This window comes from Heliconius melpomene, chromosome 1 (genome assembly GCF_056956725.1).
Source record: "Heliconius melpomene rosina isolate 202511_hmr_F chromosome 1, ASM5695672v1, whole genome shotgun sequence".
Lineage (NCBI taxonomy): Eukaryota > Metazoa > Arthropoda > Insecta > Lepidoptera > Nymphalidae > Heliconius > Heliconius melpomene.
Genome location: NC_140389.1, coordinates 15,159,156 through 15,179,609, shown reverse-complemented (window position 1 = coordinate 15,179,609; position 20,454 = coordinate 15,159,156). Strand labels below are relative to the sequence as shown.

The 20,454-nt window shown below is 33.3% G+C and overlaps 1 protein-coding gene and 10 non-coding genes across 11 annotated transcripts; 1 reads left to right on the top strand and 10 right to left on the bottom strand.

Annotated features, from left to right (window-relative positions):
• Positions 1–3,175: 3,175 nt before the first annotated feature.
• LOC146541677 (5S ribosomal RNA) lies at positions 3,176–3,294 on the bottom strand. Its single transcript, XR_014878668.1, has one exon. It is a non-coding gene; the product is annotated as a 5S ribosomal RNA (ribosomal RNA).
• A 170-nt stretch (positions 3,295–3,464) lies between these two features.
• Positions 3,465–3,583, bottom strand: LOC146541676 (5S ribosomal RNA). Its single transcript, XR_014878667.1, has one exon. It is a non-coding gene; the product is annotated as a 5S ribosomal RNA (ribosomal RNA).
• Positions 3,584–3,749: 166 nt separating this feature from the next.
• Positions 3,750–3,868, bottom strand: LOC146541675 (5S ribosomal RNA). The gene has a single exon (XR_014878705.1). It is a non-coding gene; the product is annotated as a 5S ribosomal RNA (ribosomal RNA).
• Positions 3,869–4,409: 541 nt separating this feature from the next.
• Positions 4,410–4,481, bottom strand: TRNAQ-UUG (transfer RNA glutamine (anticodon UUG)). Its single transcript has one exon. It is a non-coding gene; the product is annotated as a tRNA-Gln (tRNA).
• A 2,920-nt stretch (positions 4,482–7,401) lies between these two features.
• Positions 7,402–7,520, top strand: LOC146541673 (5S ribosomal RNA). The gene has a single exon (XR_014878718.1). It is a non-coding gene; the product is annotated as a 5S ribosomal RNA (ribosomal RNA).
• Positions 7,521–7,937: 417 nt separating this feature from the next.
• Positions 7,938–8,056, bottom strand: LOC146541672 (5S ribosomal RNA). Its single transcript, XR_014878726.1, has one exon. It is a non-coding gene; the product is annotated as a 5S ribosomal RNA (ribosomal RNA).
• Positions 8,057–8,221: 165 nt separating this feature from the next.
• On the bottom strand, positions 8,222–8,340 carry LOC146541671 (5S ribosomal RNA). The gene has a single exon (XR_014878715.1). It is a non-coding gene; the product is annotated as a 5S ribosomal RNA (ribosomal RNA).
• A 298-nt stretch (positions 8,341–8,638) lies between these two features.
• On the bottom strand, positions 8,639–8,757 carry LOC146541670 (5S ribosomal RNA). The gene has a single exon (XR_014878719.1). It is a non-coding gene; the product is annotated as a 5S ribosomal RNA (ribosomal RNA).
• A 569-nt stretch (positions 8,758–9,326) lies between these two features.
• On the bottom strand, positions 9,327–9,445 carry LOC146541669 (5S ribosomal RNA). The gene has a single exon (XR_014878697.1). It is a non-coding gene; the product is annotated as a 5S ribosomal RNA (ribosomal RNA).
• Positions 9,446–9,613: 168 nt separating this feature from the next.
• LOC146541668 (5S ribosomal RNA) lies at positions 9,614–9,732 on the bottom strand. The gene has a single exon (XR_014878681.1). It is a non-coding gene; the product is annotated as a 5S ribosomal RNA (ribosomal RNA).
• Positions 9,733–12,108: 2,376 nt separating this feature from the next.
• Positions 12,109–13,911, bottom strand: pirk (poor Imd response upon knock-in). Its single transcript, XM_085190809.1, has one exon. The coding sequence runs from the start codon at positions 12,772–12,774 to the stop codon at positions 12,403–12,405; it is 372 nt and encodes a 123-aa protein (XP_085046935.1). The 5' UTR covers positions 12,775–13,911; the 3' UTR covers positions 12,109–12,402.
• Between the last annotated feature and the right edge of the window lie 6,543 nt (positions 13,912–20,454).

Genomic DNA, 20,454 nt, shown 5'->3' with positions numbered 1-20,454 from the left:
GAAGTAATAGAAATTGATTGATAAAGTTTAATATACCTAAGAATTGCATATATTCCTCTCACCGTATTTCTATTTATATCACACTCTTTTTTTTATTTATTGGTCCCTAACTCATCAATGAAGATGATAAATTAAAAAAATACTTGAAAAAAAAAATTTTTTTTGTACTTTTTTTTTTTTAATACAAGTATTCTATTTCAAACATACATTCTTTTAGTTACATTCTATTTCTTGAGCTTTTCTATTGATTGCGTTCAATGAATAAAAAAATTGAGGCCAGTCGTGGCGCAGTGGCACAAAGTGTGACAGTAAAACAGACTGGTTGTGGGTTCAATCTCCATTCCAGGAGATGAAATATTTATTGAAATTTATATTTCCATTTCTTCGCTCTGGTGTCGAGGCAAAACAGTGACGTTAAGTGCTGCTACTCAACACTCAATGCCTTCAAAATTTGGCACAAAGTGGGGAACAGAGTGTCTTAACCTTAGGTTCCCTCTGCCTACCCTGCTGTGTGCGGGATACAACGTAAAGCTGACTTGTTTCTTGTATTGGTTTAAAAAAATATTAATAATTGTCAGATTAAGCAAGTCCCTTCAGATAATCGTCTGATTTTGAGATATCACGTCTAGGGCATGAAGATGAACCATATACATATATCTTAATCTGACGCGCTCGAGTATTTCAAGATGATGATTTTTTTTTGCATTTTCAAACAACGATTACGAGCTTGCGTCACATCCAAATCGTCAGATTATTACATAAGAGCTTTTTTTAGGTTCACTTAACACCCCCTTAGAAAATCTGACGCGCTCGATAATATTTTTTTTTTTGCCATTTTTAACTCTTACGTACGACCACCTCCACCACGGAAACTGTCAGATTAACATATTTTCATGCTTAAGAAGACGTAGGCAATTGATGATATCAATATCTGACGCGCTCGAGTATGTCCATGGAACAGTTTTTTTTTACATTTTTCAAAATCTATAACCCCTCAACCCACCGGTGAAACGAAATTTTTTATATGACATTTTTTTCTTGTTATCATCTAAGCTTCGCAACCCAATAGGTCTCCATGACGCTAGAGTGACTCCACAGTTTGCTGCTTCGCCTCCCTAACTATTACTAGTACTTTCCATTTCATATACATATTCAAATCGACTTTTTTATTTAGAATCAGATTCACTTGTACAATATTTCCCAATTCTCAATTTCACAAAAAAAATACATATCTACATATCAGAAGTAATAAAAGCAGGTATCAAATAATAAAAAATATAAAAAAATCCTGGCAAATGTGACCTAATTATATATACAACCTTTTTACCGTCCTCGACCACGACATTCCCTTGAGGAAAGAACTTCAAACTTTCTCGCATATAAAAACTACCTGTTGTATAATAGTTACCTGGGTATTCAACCGCGCCTTGACGAATTAACTGATTAGTTTAATTAAAAATTCTAACTCTTGCACTGACAGTGCCTAGGGACTGGTGGCGTGCTGCTTGAAATCTATATTGTGGGTAACACTGTTGAAACTTTAGTTTAACTTGTGGGACGTGGTTTAAAGTATTTTGCTGGTTAAATATTGCAATAATATATAAGTAAAAAGTTAAAAACTTTTATTTAGTGAAGAAGAATAATTTCGAATTTCTATTCAAAGATATAAGATTATTAACTTAAGCTGTTAATTAATCTTTAATTGTTGTTGAAATTAAACATTTGAAACAAAAACTAAAGAACTCCTTAAAAAACTGTATTAGCAATTATCGCTCGTCTAAAATATGCTTTAAAATAAACCAATCCCTGTTTTCCATTTCTACACATTCTCACGTTGTTATTAGATAGACAAACAAAGTGATTAATGATAATATTGCCAAAAATCTTTGTCGAAATGTAAATCAGCTTTCATTTGAAAACATAACTTTTAATGAAACGTAAAAAGCAAAATTATAAAAGATATAGATAGCATCTTAGTAAACATTTTTCTATAGAATAATGTATCTTGATATTTTATTAGCTTACTGGTAATTCCACTAAAGATTAGAGAATATACATCTATTCGGTGTGACGCGAACTTGGCAGCGACACACCGGATGACGATAAATATATAAAACCGACTTATACGAAAACATTATTAATTTACAGTAATAGATAAAATTAGAACACATGAAATGGAACTTCCTTGAAAATAATACACGGCTCTTTTCAAAGAAAATTCAAAAATAGTGGTCAATTAAAACAGTTTCACTCTCACTTAACAATGCCTCCAGAATTCGGCGGAAAGTGGGGAACGGAGTGTCTTAACAGTATGTTCCTTCTGCCTACCCTACTATGTGCCGAATACAGCGGGAAGCTGATTTATTTAATTTTTTGTTATTATGATAAAATTTATATACCAAATATTTCAGTTTTTCTACAAAAATGTGTGTGTTTTCTAAAATAAAAAAATATATATCAACAAATACGTGCAACCCGCCACAACCCTTCCAACAAGCACTACTTATCGCCGTCCACATCGCGTCGCCAACATTACCCGTGAATTATTATTTCTGATTAATAAATTGTGACTCCCACAAGACAGGGGCGGGGTGAGCTCCAGTCAATTATGAAATTTGATGCTTTTTCATTAAAACCTATGGTGCCCAAGAGAGAGGCACGGCCTTAGTGGGTTAACGGGACTTTTGACGTGGAAGGTCCTATTTGACAGGTTGGACAGGTGTGGTCGATCAAATCTTTTTTTTTAAATATACTTATTTTTAATAGTGAACGCTTAAATTTTATGTTTGAGAGGTTTTTGGAATTTCCATCTAATATCTTGTATTTAGCGGCAGAGAAATATACCAGATTTCTCTAGAGCCATTTTTAACAAATGTCTCGAAATGTTCGGCAAGATTTCTTAAAGAAATTGCATGCTTAATGATGGAAAGCAAACCAATACCAAAAATGGTCTAAGTATAGAGTGACTTATCACTAGGCATGGCTTTTTCTCATGACTGTGCGCAGGAAAGTAAAAATAAATTTACTAATCTTGATCTATTTTTGTTATCAGGATCTTGAGATAAAAGAAATCATTTGACATTAAATTAGGATCCCAATTCCTAAGCTTTTGTTTTCTAAAACATATATTCCCGCAGTACAAATACATAGCAAATGTTTCTACAAAATAGCAAAAAGCCAACGGCACGCGGTGTTCCCAGGCGGTCACCCATCCAAGTACTGACCGCGCCCGACGTTGCTTAACTTCGGTGATCGGACGAGAACCGGTGTGTTCAACGTGGTATGGACGTTGGCGAATGCTAATTACAAAGATTTAAATATTATCTGAAAGGGCCACACTGACAACTTAAAAAAAATAAATGTAGAGTTTTTTACATTATATTAAGACGATCAACCCAATGCAAACCGAGCATAACAATATTAGGTACTAGAGGTTACCTAAGAAATAAGAAAAAAACAAAAAGAGCCAACGGCACGCGGTGTTCCCAGGCGGTCACCCATCCAAGTACTGACCGCGCCCGACGTTGCTTAACTTCGGTGATCGGACGAGAACCGGTGTGTTCAACGTGGTATGGACGTTGGCGAATGCAAATCCTAAACAACTAAATATTATCTGATAGAGTCACACTTGACAGTACCAAAAGAAAAAAAATGTAGAGTTCATTACATTATATTAACCCGATGCAAACCGAACATAGAAATATTAAGGTACTAGAGGTTTCTTAAACAACACCAAAGAAAACAAAAAGTGCCAACGGCACGCGGTGTTCCCAGGCGGTCACCCATCCAAGTACTGACCGCGCCCGACGTTGCTTAACTTCGGTGATCGGACGAGAACCGGTGTGTTCAACGTGGTATGGACGTTGGCGATATATAATATAAAAAGAATAAATATATTGTAAAAAGTTTATATTTAAATATTGAAATCATTTATAATATTAAAAACAAATAAGAATACAACTGTAATTAATAATAAAGCATAATTATATAACCTACCTAAAACTAGTGCTTATTTAGGGTTGATTTAAAAACATAACAAGATATACAACAATTTTTTTTGTGTTAAGACACTTCGTTCCCCATTTTCTGCTGAATTCTTAAAGCATTGCGTGTTGATTGGCGGAGTTCAACACCGCGCTTTGCCTCGTTACCAGAGCGAAGAAATGAATATATTAAATATTTCATTCTCCGAGTGGGGATAAAAACCACAACCGTCGCGTTTACTACTACATTTATGAATTTGTATAAAAAAGCATGTGAAAATAGTAAAACAAGTGTTTTGTGGAGATCGAGTTTTGAAAAAAAGGAAAACTAGAAGAAAAAAAATGTACTTAAAAAGAGAACAGTATTTTGACAAGTTCTCTTTGCCTACCTGACATGCGGGACATCGAGAGAACTTAAAAAAAGTTAGGTTCCACCGAGATTTGAACTCGGATCGCTGGATTCAAAGTCCAGAGTGCTAACCATTACACCATGGAACCGTAACAACTGTGACGATGAGTGCGAAATTATATCTTATAAATAAAATTATCTTATAAGTATCAATAACATTTTATCTTTTATTTAATTTAGTGATTTATTACTATTGACCACTGATATATTACAATAAAATAGATACAATTTAATATATTCCATTTATATTCGTTCATTGTTTTTACGTTATATTTATTCTAGACTACTAAATAATTATACTTACTTAACCTCCTTTATTATTATAAAAATATGCTTCCAATATAAGAATTTCGGTTCAAGCGGACATTTGTATATTCACATTATTAATTTATACTATAATGTTATAATAGGTTTAAGTAGGTACTATTCATATTATATGAATAACATTATTAAATACCTACTGGTAAATTTATAGGTAAAAATGTCAAGAGAAGAGTGAGGATGCAAGCACATGTGTTGGAATAAAGAGAGTGTCCCTGGAGTTTTCACTAACAAACAATTTGCCTCGAAAAATTAATAAAAAAAGCTTTATATAAACATGTCTGTTCAAAGTGTAAGTCCAGATCTCATAGGCAGAGCGTAAAAAAATAAAAACGTAAAAAACAATCGACATAGCTTGATGAGAAAACAGCATTTTTTTTTTAATACCGTCAATATTTTTCGGTTTAATATTATATTATATTGTCATACTTACCATTTTACTACATTAGATAAATAATATTAACTTTGAAATATTGTATCTAAAGGTGTACGATAACATTCGAAGTACCTACGGGGTAATAAAACGATAGGCGGGCGGGGAAGTACGCGGGTCCTTCACCAAATACCCTTATAGATTTCAGGTCACCTTTAAAATTTGATTCAATATTTACTTATACTTAATAGATATGAATACACGTTATATAAAGTATAGAATTACCTATGATTAGTATTCATATACTGAATCCTGCAAATTAAAATTGTTTTTGCCCTGTATCCCACACACAGCCGTGGGAGAGAGAACCCAGTGTCAAGACACTCCATTTTCCGCGCGAAGATATAGTTTCCAGCGGTGGAGTACCACGTCAGATGAGGAAATTAAAATCGCTATACAAATGGCACTTAATTGATATAAGAGTTACTGAGCTGAGTATTGCTTTCGAAGTACCATTTATTAATTACCATTTAACATTTGGAATCTACAAATACCAAAATTTTATGATCGTCAGTAATATCATTAGTGAAAGATTTCAACGACTGAGGTCACGAACCTGTCTACGTAGTACTTCAGGTGAAAAAATACCTCCAAATGTAGCGAGTGAAAACTGTTAAGTATATTTAATACGTATATTATATTGGAATTTGGAATATAATAAATAACATTAGGTAATCGTAGGCGTAGGAAGAGGAGAGACCAAATGGTCCGTGCTCACTCCAGAATAGTCTGGCGCCCACCACAAAAATTTTGCTTACCAGAGCCCATTTTGATAACCCAGAGAATATCTCTAGATACGCCCAGTCAGTAGCTATTGAAGAGCACTAAGAGATTTAGACTTTGATTATATACAGTTTAAAAGCACTTGACCTAAAACCGAACCGGGTTATTGATGTTGAAAGTAAAGTATGCTCATAGGTGACAATAAAATTAGTAAAAATAAAATACCAATATATTTTAGGTAATATATAAATAATAAATATTATACTTACCAAAAACATACAAAGCTTTTAAGGTAAAAGCCCGGGGTTGAGTTCCGGCACTGAACACACAATGCCTCGAAAAATTCGGTGGAAAGTAGAGAACGGAGTGTCTTAATACTAGGTTCCCTTTGCAATCTTTCAATACAGCGTAAAGCTGATTTTGATTTGACCAAAGAAATATTGTGATTTAAAAATGAATAATAAAATCATATTATATAAAAGTTATGAGACACCCTATTACCAGGGGTAAGAACCTGAAATAAAGCCACATAAATATGATTCAACAATGGCCACCTAATGACTATTTAAGTACAATAACAGAAATAAACGGAAACGATTTAGTAATATTGCTTTGTATTAAAAAAGTCCCTAATAGATTGCTGTATTAAGAACGAAGATTGATATCAGCGCATAGAAATTAAAAATGATAGTCTAATCGTGTATTAATTAGTTATATATCTGGCTGATTGTGTTTTTAAGTACGATGGACAACGGTGTGCCTCGACTCTCGACACTAAATTCCGCCCCAAGTAAAAAAATGGATATCAATATCTTCTTTTCTATTTTTCCATTTATTAGTTGCGCCTCGACTACAGTACTCTTTTATCCTACTTCCTTCAATAATAATCCTATCCTACTTTATGACAATATTAATGTGAAAGTTTGAGAGGATGAAGACTACTGAACGAATTTAGATGAAACTTTAACAAATATTGAACAGTAATATAGTTTATACGTCAGAAAAGCATATACGCTACAATTTATGGAAAGAGTTTATATGGCCTATGGGACTAAAATATAGACTATATACGTAGAAACGTAAGTACCTATATATTTTACTGTTACCTATACAGAAAAAAAAACATTAAACAATATATTTTTTTAAATACATATAGTAAGAAAGATCAATTTGCTACACTTACACTTATATTATGGTTTGTTACGTTACATAAATAAGAGCTGGGCAGCCAAGCACATCACAGGTACTGCCCCTGTAACATTAGAGTTGTTTAGTTCTCATCACTGTTCTGTACTGATTTCGATGTACCTTAAGAAAAATGTAAATAAAATAAACACTAAAGTGATAAATAAATAAAGACCGATTAATATCTTAGGTTCTTATTTATTCTGTATTTAAGGAAGTTACAGCGTTTGATTTCAATAGCATTTTCTAGTACGTACGACATATGATAAAATATCCGCGAGGGTGATCAAATATATACTGGATCTGGATCGAATAAGATAGTGCTTAGTTCTTTGAATTTTTTGAATGCCAACGTCCATACCACGTTGAACACACCGGTTCTCGTCCAATCACCGAAGTTAAGCAACGTCGGGCGCGGTCAGTACTTGGATGGGTGACCGCCTGGGAACACCGCGTGCCGTTGGCTTTTTGCTATAAATTTTTCGAATTAACATTTTGTATGCATTTTGCATGTATTTGCTTTATCTTGCTATCTAATAGATATTCTATTAGATAGCAAGATAAAGCAAATACATGTAGCAAAAATAATCGTCATGTCTGAACTCTACGGACTCCACGTCACTAATTGTTTTAATCTACCAATAATTGTTTTAATGTTTGAATAAAATTGCTATTGATCGAAAGGGTCTAGCCTGATAAGTATGGGTAAGCTGTCATAAAATATTTTTAATATGATTATATTGCTTTACATCTGAAATAGCGACGACTAAATAACAAGACGACTTAACTAACGATTACTAGTGACGTAGAGTCGACATGAAGCTCATTTTTGGAATTATATTCCCACAGTAGAAAATATTAATTCAAAAAAATTATAGCAAAAAGCCAACGGCACGCGGTGTTCCCAGGCGGTCACCCATCCAAGTACTGACCGCGCCCGACGTTGCTTAACTTCGGTGATCGGACGAGAACCGGTGTGTTCAACGTGGTATGGACGTTGGCAAATACTAATCCTAAAGAACTAAATATTATCTGATAGCGTCACACTTAACAGTACCAAAAGAAAAAATGTAGAGTTCATTACATTATATCAACCCAATGCAAACCGAGCATAATAATATTAGGTACTAGAGCTTACATAAATAACAACAAAAAAGAAGCAAAAAGAGCCAACGGCACGCGGTGTTCCCAGGCGGTCACCCATCCAAGTACTGACCGCGCCCGACGTTGCTTAACTTCGGTGATCGGACGAGAACCGGTGTGTTCAACGTGGTATGGACGTTGGCAACAGCACGTATCAAACTACTCTATATTACATAAGGTAAAAGTTAATATAAAGCGTTTCTATAATTTATTCATCGTCATCGCTCCAATTAATGAATTGACAAAAAATGTACAATAAATTTTCTCAAATAAAAATACTTATAATATAACTGAATATGCCATTCGAGCAATAGCAATTTTATTGGAACAATGCATTAATTGTCGTTAGGTTAAAACAATTCATGACGTAGAGTGGTAGAGTCCAGACATGACGCTTATCATTGGCAGCATATCTTACCACCCAAAAATTATAGCAAAAAGAGCCAACGGCACGCGGTGTTCCCAGGCGGTCACCCATCCAAGTACTGATGGCGCCCGACGTTGCTTAACTTCGGTGATCGGACGAGAACCGGTGTGTTCAACGTGGTATGGACGTTGGCGACAGAATTAAACAAACTACTCAATAGTAAATCTTATGATCAAACAGTCAGATATGGCGTTATAATCTAATGGTACAACTTGTGAATGTAAACGTAGCGGTTATGGGTTTGACTCCCACTCAGGTGCAGAAACTGATTAATATTTTCGTTTCGTCGCTCGGGTAACAAGGTAGTGGTGTGGAAGCGGCGACGACGGTGCTTGTGGAATGGCAGAATCAACGCGGCGTTAAGTTCCGCCACTCAATACGCTATGTCTCGAAAATTCAGTGGGAAGTGGATATCAGAATATCACGTTAATCGAGGCCATGTGACCCATTGTACCTGGAGTCAAAATGATTTCAGATACTATTAGTATGTCATACGCAAGTTTTAGTTATTTTTATTTGACCATTTGTTCAGGCAAGGCCGCAACAAAAGGCTAATATTTCATGAATAAGAGTATAAAAAACTATGTAGAGTTCATTTAAGACGATTTGTCTTAGAAAAAAATATTAAAATTCGGTATTTCTAGATTTTAGTAATCTTAATAAAAATAATTTAATAAATAATAATGATAAAATATAGCAAAAAGCCAACGGCACGCGGTGTTCCCAGGCGGTCACCCATCCAAGTACTGACCGCGCCCGACGTTGCTTAACTTCGGTGATCGGACGAGAACCGGTGTGTTCAACGTGGTATGGACGTTGGCGAATGCTAATCCTAAAGAACTAAATATTATCTGATAGCGTCACACTTGACAGTATCAAAAGAAAAAAATGTAGAGTTCATTACATTATATCAACACAATGCAAACCGAACATAGAAATATTAGGGTACTAGAAGTTACTTACACAACAACAAAAAAAAAAACAAAAAGAGCCAACGGCACGCGGTGTTCCCAGGCGGTCACCCATCCAAGTACTGACCGCGCCCGACGTTGCTTAACTTCGGTGATCGGACGAGAACCGGTGTGTTCAACGTGGTATGGACGTTGGCGACAGTACGTATTAAATTACTGAATAGTATATTTGATAATAATAAAAAACAACGTCTCTACATATTCATTTATCGTTACCTAAACGGCATATACGAATTTTAAATAACTTTAACAAACAATTAAAGTAATATTTTTTTTAAAGAAAAAAGTCAAAAGAAATATAAAAAGTAAAAAAAATCCGTGACATATGTTATTAAAATCAGAAACACTGTGTGTTGAGTAGGGAAACTCAACGCAGCGCTTTATGTTAGGATGTAATGAAAATAATGTATTTCCTCCAATTTGGAATCGAATCGACAACCGTCACTCATACAATCAAGTCAAGAAAGAATTATATAATATTGTAATCATTATAAAATGATTCACTCATTAAGAATTACAAAATCAATTCACACGAATCACGTCTATAAACATGGCGCGCGTAGTAAGGATAATATGGTCACATCAACTTCAATGACAGTTCATTCACGTTAGTTTTTATGTGAATCTCATTAAAATACACTATTTTTATCTTATCCATATTTGACAAAGGTTATTCTAAACTTTTTCTAATTAATCTAATCTAATTAATGTACGTTTAAAAACTCTCGGTTAAAGTCATAAGTTTTTATGAAGATGTTGTAAAATTAAAATTATAGTAAGTAAGTATAGTACAAAAATTGACAACCTCAAAATGACTTTTAATTAATAAATTTAAAGACATAGTAGAGGTCGTCTTGGCGCAACGGCAGAGCATCTGATTATAAGCGCGACGGATGTGGGTTCGATTCTCTGATTCATACTCTGATTCCTGGCTTCACTTCCTCGCTCAGCGCTCTGGTAACAAGACGAAACGCTGCGTTGAGTTTATTTATCATGCAATGTTTCGAAAAATACAGGGTGATACAGCATGAAGAAAAACAATGTAACTATTTATAGATTACAGTAGGTATACACAGGTCTCTATTATTTATAATGTCAATAGAATAATTAAGGAAAATAACATTCTGATATTATCTTATGTAAGCAAACCATTTTATATATGACTAGCCTTAATCTGCGGCTTCGCCTGCGTGAGCAAATGGAAATAATTAAGAGTCGCGTACAGTGGCGTAGCTAGGGTATTTGCTGCCCGGTGCGGCTCGGGGGATTTGATGCCCCTTTCCTGTTGATGAGTAAAAAAAAAAAAACGTAATCGTCGACGTTGAGTTCTAAAAAAACAAAGTGATCGTCGACTTTGATGCCCCTTTCCTTTTGATGCCCGGTGCGGCTTAGAGGACTTGATGCCTTTTAAAATGGTATAAAGTCTAAAAAACAAAGAAAAAACACACTAATCGTCGACTTTGATGCCCTTTTCCTGTTGATGCCCGGTGCGACCGCCCCGCTCGCACCCCCCTAGCTACGCCACTGGTCGCGTATGTCTATTATAATTCCATTCCAAATGCCGGAGGGCCGGAGGTTACTCTGACCTCAGGTAAAAATGTACAATAGGTTACATCGAAATAATTAACGTTATATATAGCCTACAATCTTCCTCGATAAATACAATATGTTTTTCAATACGAACCAGTAGTTCCTGAGATTAGCGCGTTCAACAAACAAACTCATAAGCTTTATAATACTAGTACACAAGGTAATCAAACCTGTGACCTTCATTTATACCTACCTACCTGTGTTATTATTAGCTAATTAACTATTGTAACACAAGCTGACGTGACGTATAGATTTTGGAACACGTTTTGGCCTCTATTAAACCAGTACTGTCGTTATAATTGTCTATATATTGATTATTTTAATGTATAGATACTTATATAATTAACATTATGTTTTTAACTTAGGAAGTCACTATATCGTTGTTTTTTTCTTAAAATTATAATATGGCCAAATACCATTATGTATATTAATAAAAAAATCCCTAATAATATTTGAGAACTCGTAACCACTAAATTTGATAAGATAACAATTCCACAAAGCGAGACGTTGACTTCAACCATTCAACAAATAATATCTCCAAAATGGGACGGGAGATGAGTGTCTTCAATTTTAACACTATGTTCCCTCTGCTAAGGATAGGTTATGCGGGATAAAGCGGGAAATAAAAAAAAAGCCCTAAATGCGTCATAAGCAAAAGTACCTATACTTGTTATTGAACAATTCTGTATTCAATCGTCATTGATAAAATGTAGATTACACTGCGTGTTTTACGTTTGTTTGTAAGAGATAAATAATACGTTTCATCGTTCAAAAAATGCTATGGAGTATTTTTTTTTTCCTATATGGAATAAATATTAATTTCTTTGAAAAGATTTAATTTCTTCTATGTAACACAACAATCACATAAAAAAAATTACAGTGTTTGAAATTGACAAAATAATAATAAAACGCAAAAATTTTAGATATCATTTTATTATACAACCATAATTGATCATTACGGATGTATAGGGGGAATAACATTTTAAAACATTAAGGTAAAAAAACTTATACGTAATTTATGCAATTTTTCCTATAAACTATGATTAATCTACAACGTCTTTCTCACTTCCTTGTTCTCATATAAAGCACTTCAAAACTTGAAAAAGCTTTTTTTATCGAAAAAACATTTTCTTCCAAAAGCTTTTGCCAATCGAAGCACGAGTGAAAAAGTTCCATGAAAGCCACACAATTTAAAACCTAATTTCTTCTATTAATGTTCACCGCATCACAAATGAGAAGATGGATTCTATGACGTCGTCCAGGTCCTTGCTGAATGGTGAGAGCTGAGCTTCGTAGGACGGTGCGGTCTTGTCTTTGCCTTCCACCATCAGATGACAGTTTGGTCCAAGTAGCGATACCTTGTCACCTTTCCACCTCTTGTTTATTGTTACGACACCTCCACTTCCCACTAAATTCACAATTCCGTAGTTATCGATCACTTCAATACGACAATCGTTGCCAATAACTTCAATTTCACCAGTATTAGACGTCACTCTTACAACACAATTGTTTCCCACAACCTTCAAAGTTGTAGGATTCATTTCCATTGTAACTTTCTTTTTGTTGCCGAGGATTGAGTATTTCTTCATTTTGTAATATTTTTTTTTATTAAGATTCAAAATGTTAGAGACTACTTGCTGCTGCTGATTTCAGCGTGCGAATGATTTAAATTTGGAACGCGCTCTGTTTATAAGCTGCGCAGGCAAGTCATGCGATAAGGGAGTCCCCTGCGTATGCGTCACTTACCTCTGAGCGGCCGCGGATCAATTCTTATTTAATACAATCAAAACTTAAAACCTTAAAATGTGTTATTCCCCAATACTAAAATTGGGTGTTTATAAAGTACAAAATTGTGTATTAACAGTAAATTAGATGAGACGGTCTATAAATAGTTTTATTAAGAACCGTAACGTATATATAGAACGACATGTTTTTCCTGAAACTCGTCCATTTTCAAACGTAATTAACGTTAAGAAACAGCTGTGACATGCTTTCTCTCTTCTCGTGAATGCAAATAGCCGTATTCCGTATATATATTTTTACGAAGCGGTGAATGTTCTTAGAAATCTCCAAAATTCAACTCTAACACGAAAATAATTTTAAATATAAAATTTGTTGAAATTATTATTGGGTACAATTAATTAAAAGAAAGATTTAGTGAAAGTTAAATGTTTATAGTGTGCATTATATTTAATTATTATTTTTATACTACGCTTTTTCAGATAGCAGAGTACACAGAAGGAGCCTACAGTTAAGATACAGTATAATAGATACAAATCTCTGCATTTTTTTAAAGGTTCACGCTGTATCCCGCACTGCACATAGCAGGGCATTGCTTATTGCATGGCCGGAACTCAACGCTGCGCTTTTTCCTCCTCATCAGAGCGAAGAAATGAAGATATTTACTATTTCATTATCTCAAGTGGGAATAGAATCAAAGAATCTTTACTTAAAATCAAGTATTCTGATATCTAACACAAGGGAATATTATGAATTGCTACGTCATCACATAAGTACCGACTATTACAATAATAACATTCCATGGGTTGTTAACAATCTTATAGATAAACACTTGTTGGTTCGGGACAATACCTTGCAAATTATTTATAATATTTTAATAAACTTTTATCGTTTGAAACAATCTATTTTAAATAGATGTTTTTTTCTGATTCTTTATCGGTGAACAAAAAAAACGTTAGATTACGCTGTCATTGTCTCTTAAGTAAAGCAATAGACGAGACAAGCATGATAAATATGACAGTTTCAAATACAAGGTTTTTTAAAACTTGTGAAACTAATAATAATATCTATACAAAAAAGATATGCAATTTAAATTAGAATACAGAATACTGTCGTTTTTCAGGTCAAATCATATGAGTTGTCAAAAAGTGTCAGAAACTCTAGACTCTATCTATAGATACTATAAACCACCTTATAATTTCTACGACTCTTACGAATGGACGTCGAATTCACGACTTTCACTACACTAAAACACAATTAAGTAACGACCACTGTACGAGTAAATCTTTCTTGCGCAAATTTAACACGGATCTAGGGTTTTTTACATTTTATTGCTTATTTAACCTCAAAATACATCTCGAAGCAAAAATGAAATATTTTCATAATATTTCATTTTTGCTTCGAGAGAGCAGCAGGATGCGCCTTGAAATAATTGTGTCAAGAGTGTATGCTGTGCACGTACCTTATAAGTTCAAAAGACTATTAAAGTGACAGGTGAATCAAAGCGGGTTTACCTGAAATCTAAAAAAAAGTGGTAACATCTGACGTTTTCTTGATTTTTAAGTAATAGCTACAAAGAAATTGCGTATTTCTTTAATTTATAAGATACCTACATATTATGTTACAAACACCGTAATTCGTAGCTATATAAACCATCTAGAAAAAGCCCATCGTAGCGTAATAGAGTATCGTCTAACTGTAAATTGTGATGGTTGTGGGTTTGATCCCCACTCGAAAGAGTGATATAGTATAAATTATTAACATTTCACCGCTCTTGCAAAGAAATAACGGCGTTGAGCTCCGAAGAAAGGAGGACGTTTCAGAATTCAGATGGAAACCAGCGAACGGAGTCCCTTAGCACTTATATAAAACAGTTATGATTAACAACTTATATCCAATAGAAATATTATGCGGAACCAATAATCTTGAATTAGCCTCAAACTTGACCTCATTTGTTTAAGCCTACATAAATCCTATCAACATAACATTCTAAGCGGACGCTAAGTAATAATAAGGTCACGAAATGACCTTAAAACCGTGATTTCCCTGCATCCTCGTGTTTTGCTTGAACGTACTACCTGCACGTCAAATACTTAGGTGTAAATTATTGAGAAAACATGATTTAAAGTTCATAAATAATTATAATATGTAATTTGTTTCCATAGTTATTATTCCATTAATTATTGCCCGTACGTAAAGATAATTTATATTAAACAATAAGTTACAATTTTCATCAAATCTCATGAAATATTTAATATTTTCATTTCTGCGCTCTGGTGAGGAAGTAAAGCGCAGCGCTGAGTGCCGCCACTCAACATGCGATGCCGCAAGAATTCGGTGGAAAGTGGGAAACGGAAGAATCTTGAAAAGAACGTAGTGTCTGAACACTAGGTTCCTTCGTTCCCTCCGCCTACCCTCCTATATGTTGCATACGGGGTGAAGCTAAAAACGTTATATACACTTTTATTTACATACCATGTTGGGTAGCGGAAACTAACGCCCGTGTTCTGTTTTACTACGGAAAAAATTAAATAGGACGATGGTGTCGACACAAACATGCACACTATTCTATGTTTAAGCCTTCTATCTTTAATAAATATTTTCCATTGTCATTACAGTAAAAAAATATTAGGAAGTTATATTATAAAATTTACATCGTGTTTGTATATTATGTAAGTCACACGAGGTCATGTTTGTTTTAATATAAACGAAATGAATCATTTAGATGTAACTTTTAAATAACTGTGTGTTAAGCAATTATTAATATGATGTTACTTCATTTTTACGTCATGCATTCTGAAGAAATAGATTAGAGGAGAGAGAGAGAGAGAGAGAGAGAGAGAAGAGGAGAGGAGAGGAGAGGAGGAGAAAGAGATTATTTATAATACTTACTTTCCTTACTCAACTTTCTAGAGTCCGTGCAGAGAGATACAATTATTAATTGCCCCCGAGAAGAAATCGAACTCATAACAATGACATTTACAGACAAGTGATTACAATAGTCTTGTCGTGCCGTGGGACAACGAAAAAAACGAAGTGTTTTTAAACAAACTTTTCCTTGCCTAACAGAAAAAATCTACTTAACACTTTCTGCAATTTTTTTACATAGCAGGTTAGACAAAGAACCAAAAGTTAAATCACTCACCTAAACACCGCCCAATTTTCGAGACATTACGATTGAGTTGCGGAACTTAACACCACCCGTTGTCTTCCTACAAGATCGAGAAAAATTAATTCATTCATTCAATCAATTCGCTTACATTCAGCCTCACCACGACTAAGACGGCCGTAACTACTTTGTCTATCAATTTATCCTTATACAATTATATTATAGTAACACATTGTTATAAACAATATAGGTAATTTTAATATGAAAAAAGTATTAAATTTACAGGCTTATTGTAATGACTTCATTCCTTACTTCCTTCCTTCTTTCCTACAAGAGTTTATTAGAATTGTAATCGTATTGACTGATATCGCACTATGCGTAATATCAACTTAGGGTTTCCCTTATTGATTAATATTCATAGAAAGTATAAAATGTATGAAAACTGTATGGATAATTTAAGTTATATTATCTTAAAAGATCGTTGTGAACTATTATTAAAGGAATGTTATGGTAATTTTAAAATTAATGCTCCTACTCATCTGCGACGAGATCCATTGTATTTTTGGAAAATTTTCAAAGAAAAAAAGAATAATTGTACTTCGATTCCTAATGAGATGAACCTAAATAACGAAAAAGCGGTTGGAGGACACAAAATTTTTAATCTTTTTTCAAAACATTTTCAGAGTGTTTATAACCTAAACCAAAGCACTTCCACATCCGTAGTAGGAACATCTTATACTACAATGGATAATAAGCTATCATTTGGCAAAATGATTGTAGATGAAGTAGATGTTTTGAAACAACTCCAATCAATTAAGGTATATAAGTCTCCTGGCCCTGATGGTTTGTCTCCTTTATTTTTAAAAAAATGTGCACTCTATCTACATAAGCCCTTGGCTAAAATATACAATAAGTCATTAGAATCTGGTATATTTCCATCTAAATGGAAAGAGGCTTATATAACACCTATTCATAAGGGCCAAGATGCCTGCGATGTGACTAATTATCGTCCTATTTCACTGTTATCAAACTGTGGTAAAATATTAGAAGCAATTGTCAACAAAAATATTTTATTTCATGTACGTAGATACATAAACTGTAACCAGCATGGTTTCCTACCTGGTAGATCTACAACATCTAACTTAGTTTCATATGTGTCTGATATCGCGGAAGGTTTAGATAATCAAAAAGAGGTTCATGCTATATACACTGATTTTAGAAAAGCGTTCGATATGGTAAAACATGACTTATTACTAAAAAAAATTGAACATATGGGTATACATGGCAGTTTGTTAAGATGGATTGAGTCATACTTAAACAACCGTTCGCAATTGATATATATCCGTGGATTTAAATCAGAACAATGTAAAGTAACTTCTGGGGTTCCCCAAGGGTCACACCTTGGTCCATTGTTATTTTTGATATTTATAAACGACCTATCTAAAGATATTAAATCAAGTTTTAAATTTTTCGCAGATGATTTAAAAATTTATCGAATTATTAATCACGAATCTGATAAGCACATTTTACAAGCAGACATAAACATAATTAGTAATTGGTGTAATTTGAATGAAATGCATCTCAATACCAGTAAATGTTTCTTTTTAAATTTTTCTCGTAAAGTTGATGTTGAAAACGTTACATATTTTATTGATAATTTACCTTTACAAGAAGTGACAAGCATTCGGGATCTGGGTGTCACATTTGATGGCTAGTTAAGTTTCAGAGCACATTTCGAAAATATAATAAGGAAAGCTTCCAAATTATCAGGTTTTATCAATAGACAATTAAAATTATTTAAGCAACCACACATAACTATTCTTTTGTTTAATACGTTTGTGCGAAATATCCTAGAGTATTGTAGTGTGGTGTGGAGTCCTAGCTATCAAATTCATATTAATAGATTGGAAAATGTTCAAAAAAGGTTCTTATATCACATATCTTACTCAGATAATAAATGCCATGAGTTGAATTCCTATGTAAAACGGTTAGAGTATTATAAAATTTCACCCCTCTCTACACGTAGGAAGGTACTTGATATCATTCTACTCTACAAGTTAATTAATGGAATCATTGATTCATCCGACCTCTTGTATCGCTTAAATTTCTGTGTACCACGGCCTAGCAGTCGTTTACGAAATAGAAAAACATTTTGCCTTCCTCTCACTAGAACCAATGTTTTAAGCCACTCACCCCTGCATCGCATAACTGCTTCATATAATGCTATATGCTTTAAGTTAGACATTTTTAATTATATGTCTATATCCTCTCTACGTCGTATGTTAAAAGAAATTGTTTAGATTTTAAAATTAATATAATTAATATAATTTTAGTTGTAATTATTATTAAAATTGTCAAATTAGTCTTTGTATTTACGTTTTAAAATTGTTAAGATTTAAATTTTTTTTTTTTTCTTTTTCACTGTTACCATAAGTTAGGCTATTTTTTTGTTTACTAAAATGCATGCTGTGTCTACATCTAGAAAAATGCAATCACGTGTAATTACTATGTTTATGATTTTTTTTTCTTTATGTCAATGTATTTTGTTTTGTGTTTTGTTTTGTGGACCAATAAACAGAAAAAAAAAAAAAAAAAAAAACTGTATCATATATTTTTTATGAAACAGTCATTGTACTACAGTATTTATAAACACTACTTCTTTTTCAACTCTCTTCGTTCTTTAAAATTAATTGCTTCACGTTTGGTCCCGCATATAGCAGGCAGAGAGAGCCTAGTTGTTAAGACGTCCATTAAAGAATTATTCACCTCGAAGGGGAATCGTACGTACGACCTGTCGCGGTTACAGTCCAACTCAAGAGTCCATGCGCCACAACTAGTCTAAGAAACAAATATTATCTAAATCCAATTTAATAAAAATAGCTGTGTGCTGACATACTTAGATAATTTTATAGTTCCTTCCACTTCCTTACTTCCGTTCCTAAAATAATTCACCAGAATAACATAATATCTATTACGATTTTTTATCGATTTATTATGCGTAATATCAAATTTTTCCTTAAGATAATATTGAAATGAATCACCAAGTCACCGAATGTGAGCTGAAGGTGCAACCTGAATGGAGTGTAGTAATGGGCGAATCATGACTCATGATGCACAGACGCCTCTACAGACGTGGGAAACGGTCAGGGACCAAAGATCAAAGCCTTGGGAGAAATGCACTTCGCTCTTTCTATTGAAAATATATTTTAAAATGATTTAACGGATAAATAATTTTGATTTTCTGTTTAAGAGTTTGTTTGTTCATCCTGAATTATTACTAAACGTTGCGAACAGAGCAGTCACAAGATAATTTTAATAGTTAATCTAATGATATATAAATAGTCTTCGTAAATTTAATTTTAAGCATTGATTATTTTAAGAAGAAAAACAAATATATCGGACTACTTTTCTTGCATTAACTAATAATGACTAACTTTCCAGTGAAATCCCAACACATAATACAATGTTAAAAACAATTCTTTTATATACTATCTACATTGATATTCTATGCAAGTAATACGATGACCGGCACGCGTCCATTAAAGAAATGTATGACTCATGCGCGTACGCAGGCGCATGCCTACGAGTTTACAAACTCACACGACCCTAGCAAAAACTGAGGAAAACTGTTTACACGGAAATAAAAATGTGTCTCATTCATAACAATGATTAATATGTATTTTTTCGTTACAGCGATTTCTGTTTTCTTTGAATAAGATATGCACTTTCAGAAATTACTGATAGTAGTGTTTAATTATAATTTTCACTATTTTTACAGAGCAAATTTATAGTTATTAGAAATTGACGTTTTTAGGGAAAGTGATTAAACTTTTTAAAATTAGACAAATTAAAATTTAAAACTACAAATTTATTTAATAGCATATTATAACACTATGAATTAGTTAATTATTATTTAGTTAATTACGTAATTAAACTTTCTAAAAAATAATTTAGGCCTGTCATTTTATAAAAAAATATCTTATAAAATGCGTGAAGATAAAAGATAAGCTATAGAAATACTAAATATAAATAGTAATAAGATAAGCTATAGAAATACTAGATATTCAGCTTAAAAAAATCGATTTTAAATGTATGATTTTTTTTATGATCCTTATAGTGTATAGTACCGCCGTTGCGTTGTGTCGTTACCTTCCGATTATAAACGTGACGGTTGATTCGAATTCCAACCGGGTAATCGAAATATTTACAGTTACTCACTCTAATAACAAGACAAAATGCAACGTTAACATCCGCCATTCAAGACATAATGTCGCCAAAATTGGGCATAAAATGAAATGTACTATCTTAACATTATATTTCCCACTACATATCCCGCTACAAACGGGATAAAGCGCGAAACTTAAAGAAAATAACAAAATCATAAAAAATACGCTAAACAAAGAGTTTCTACCAACTACTT

Bases quoted from the DNA above. Each gene is read 5' to 3' on its own strand.
- pirk (XM_085190809.1), bottom strand. From the start codon at position 12,774: ATGAAGAAATACTCAATCCTCGGCAACAAAAAGAAAGTTACAATGGAA.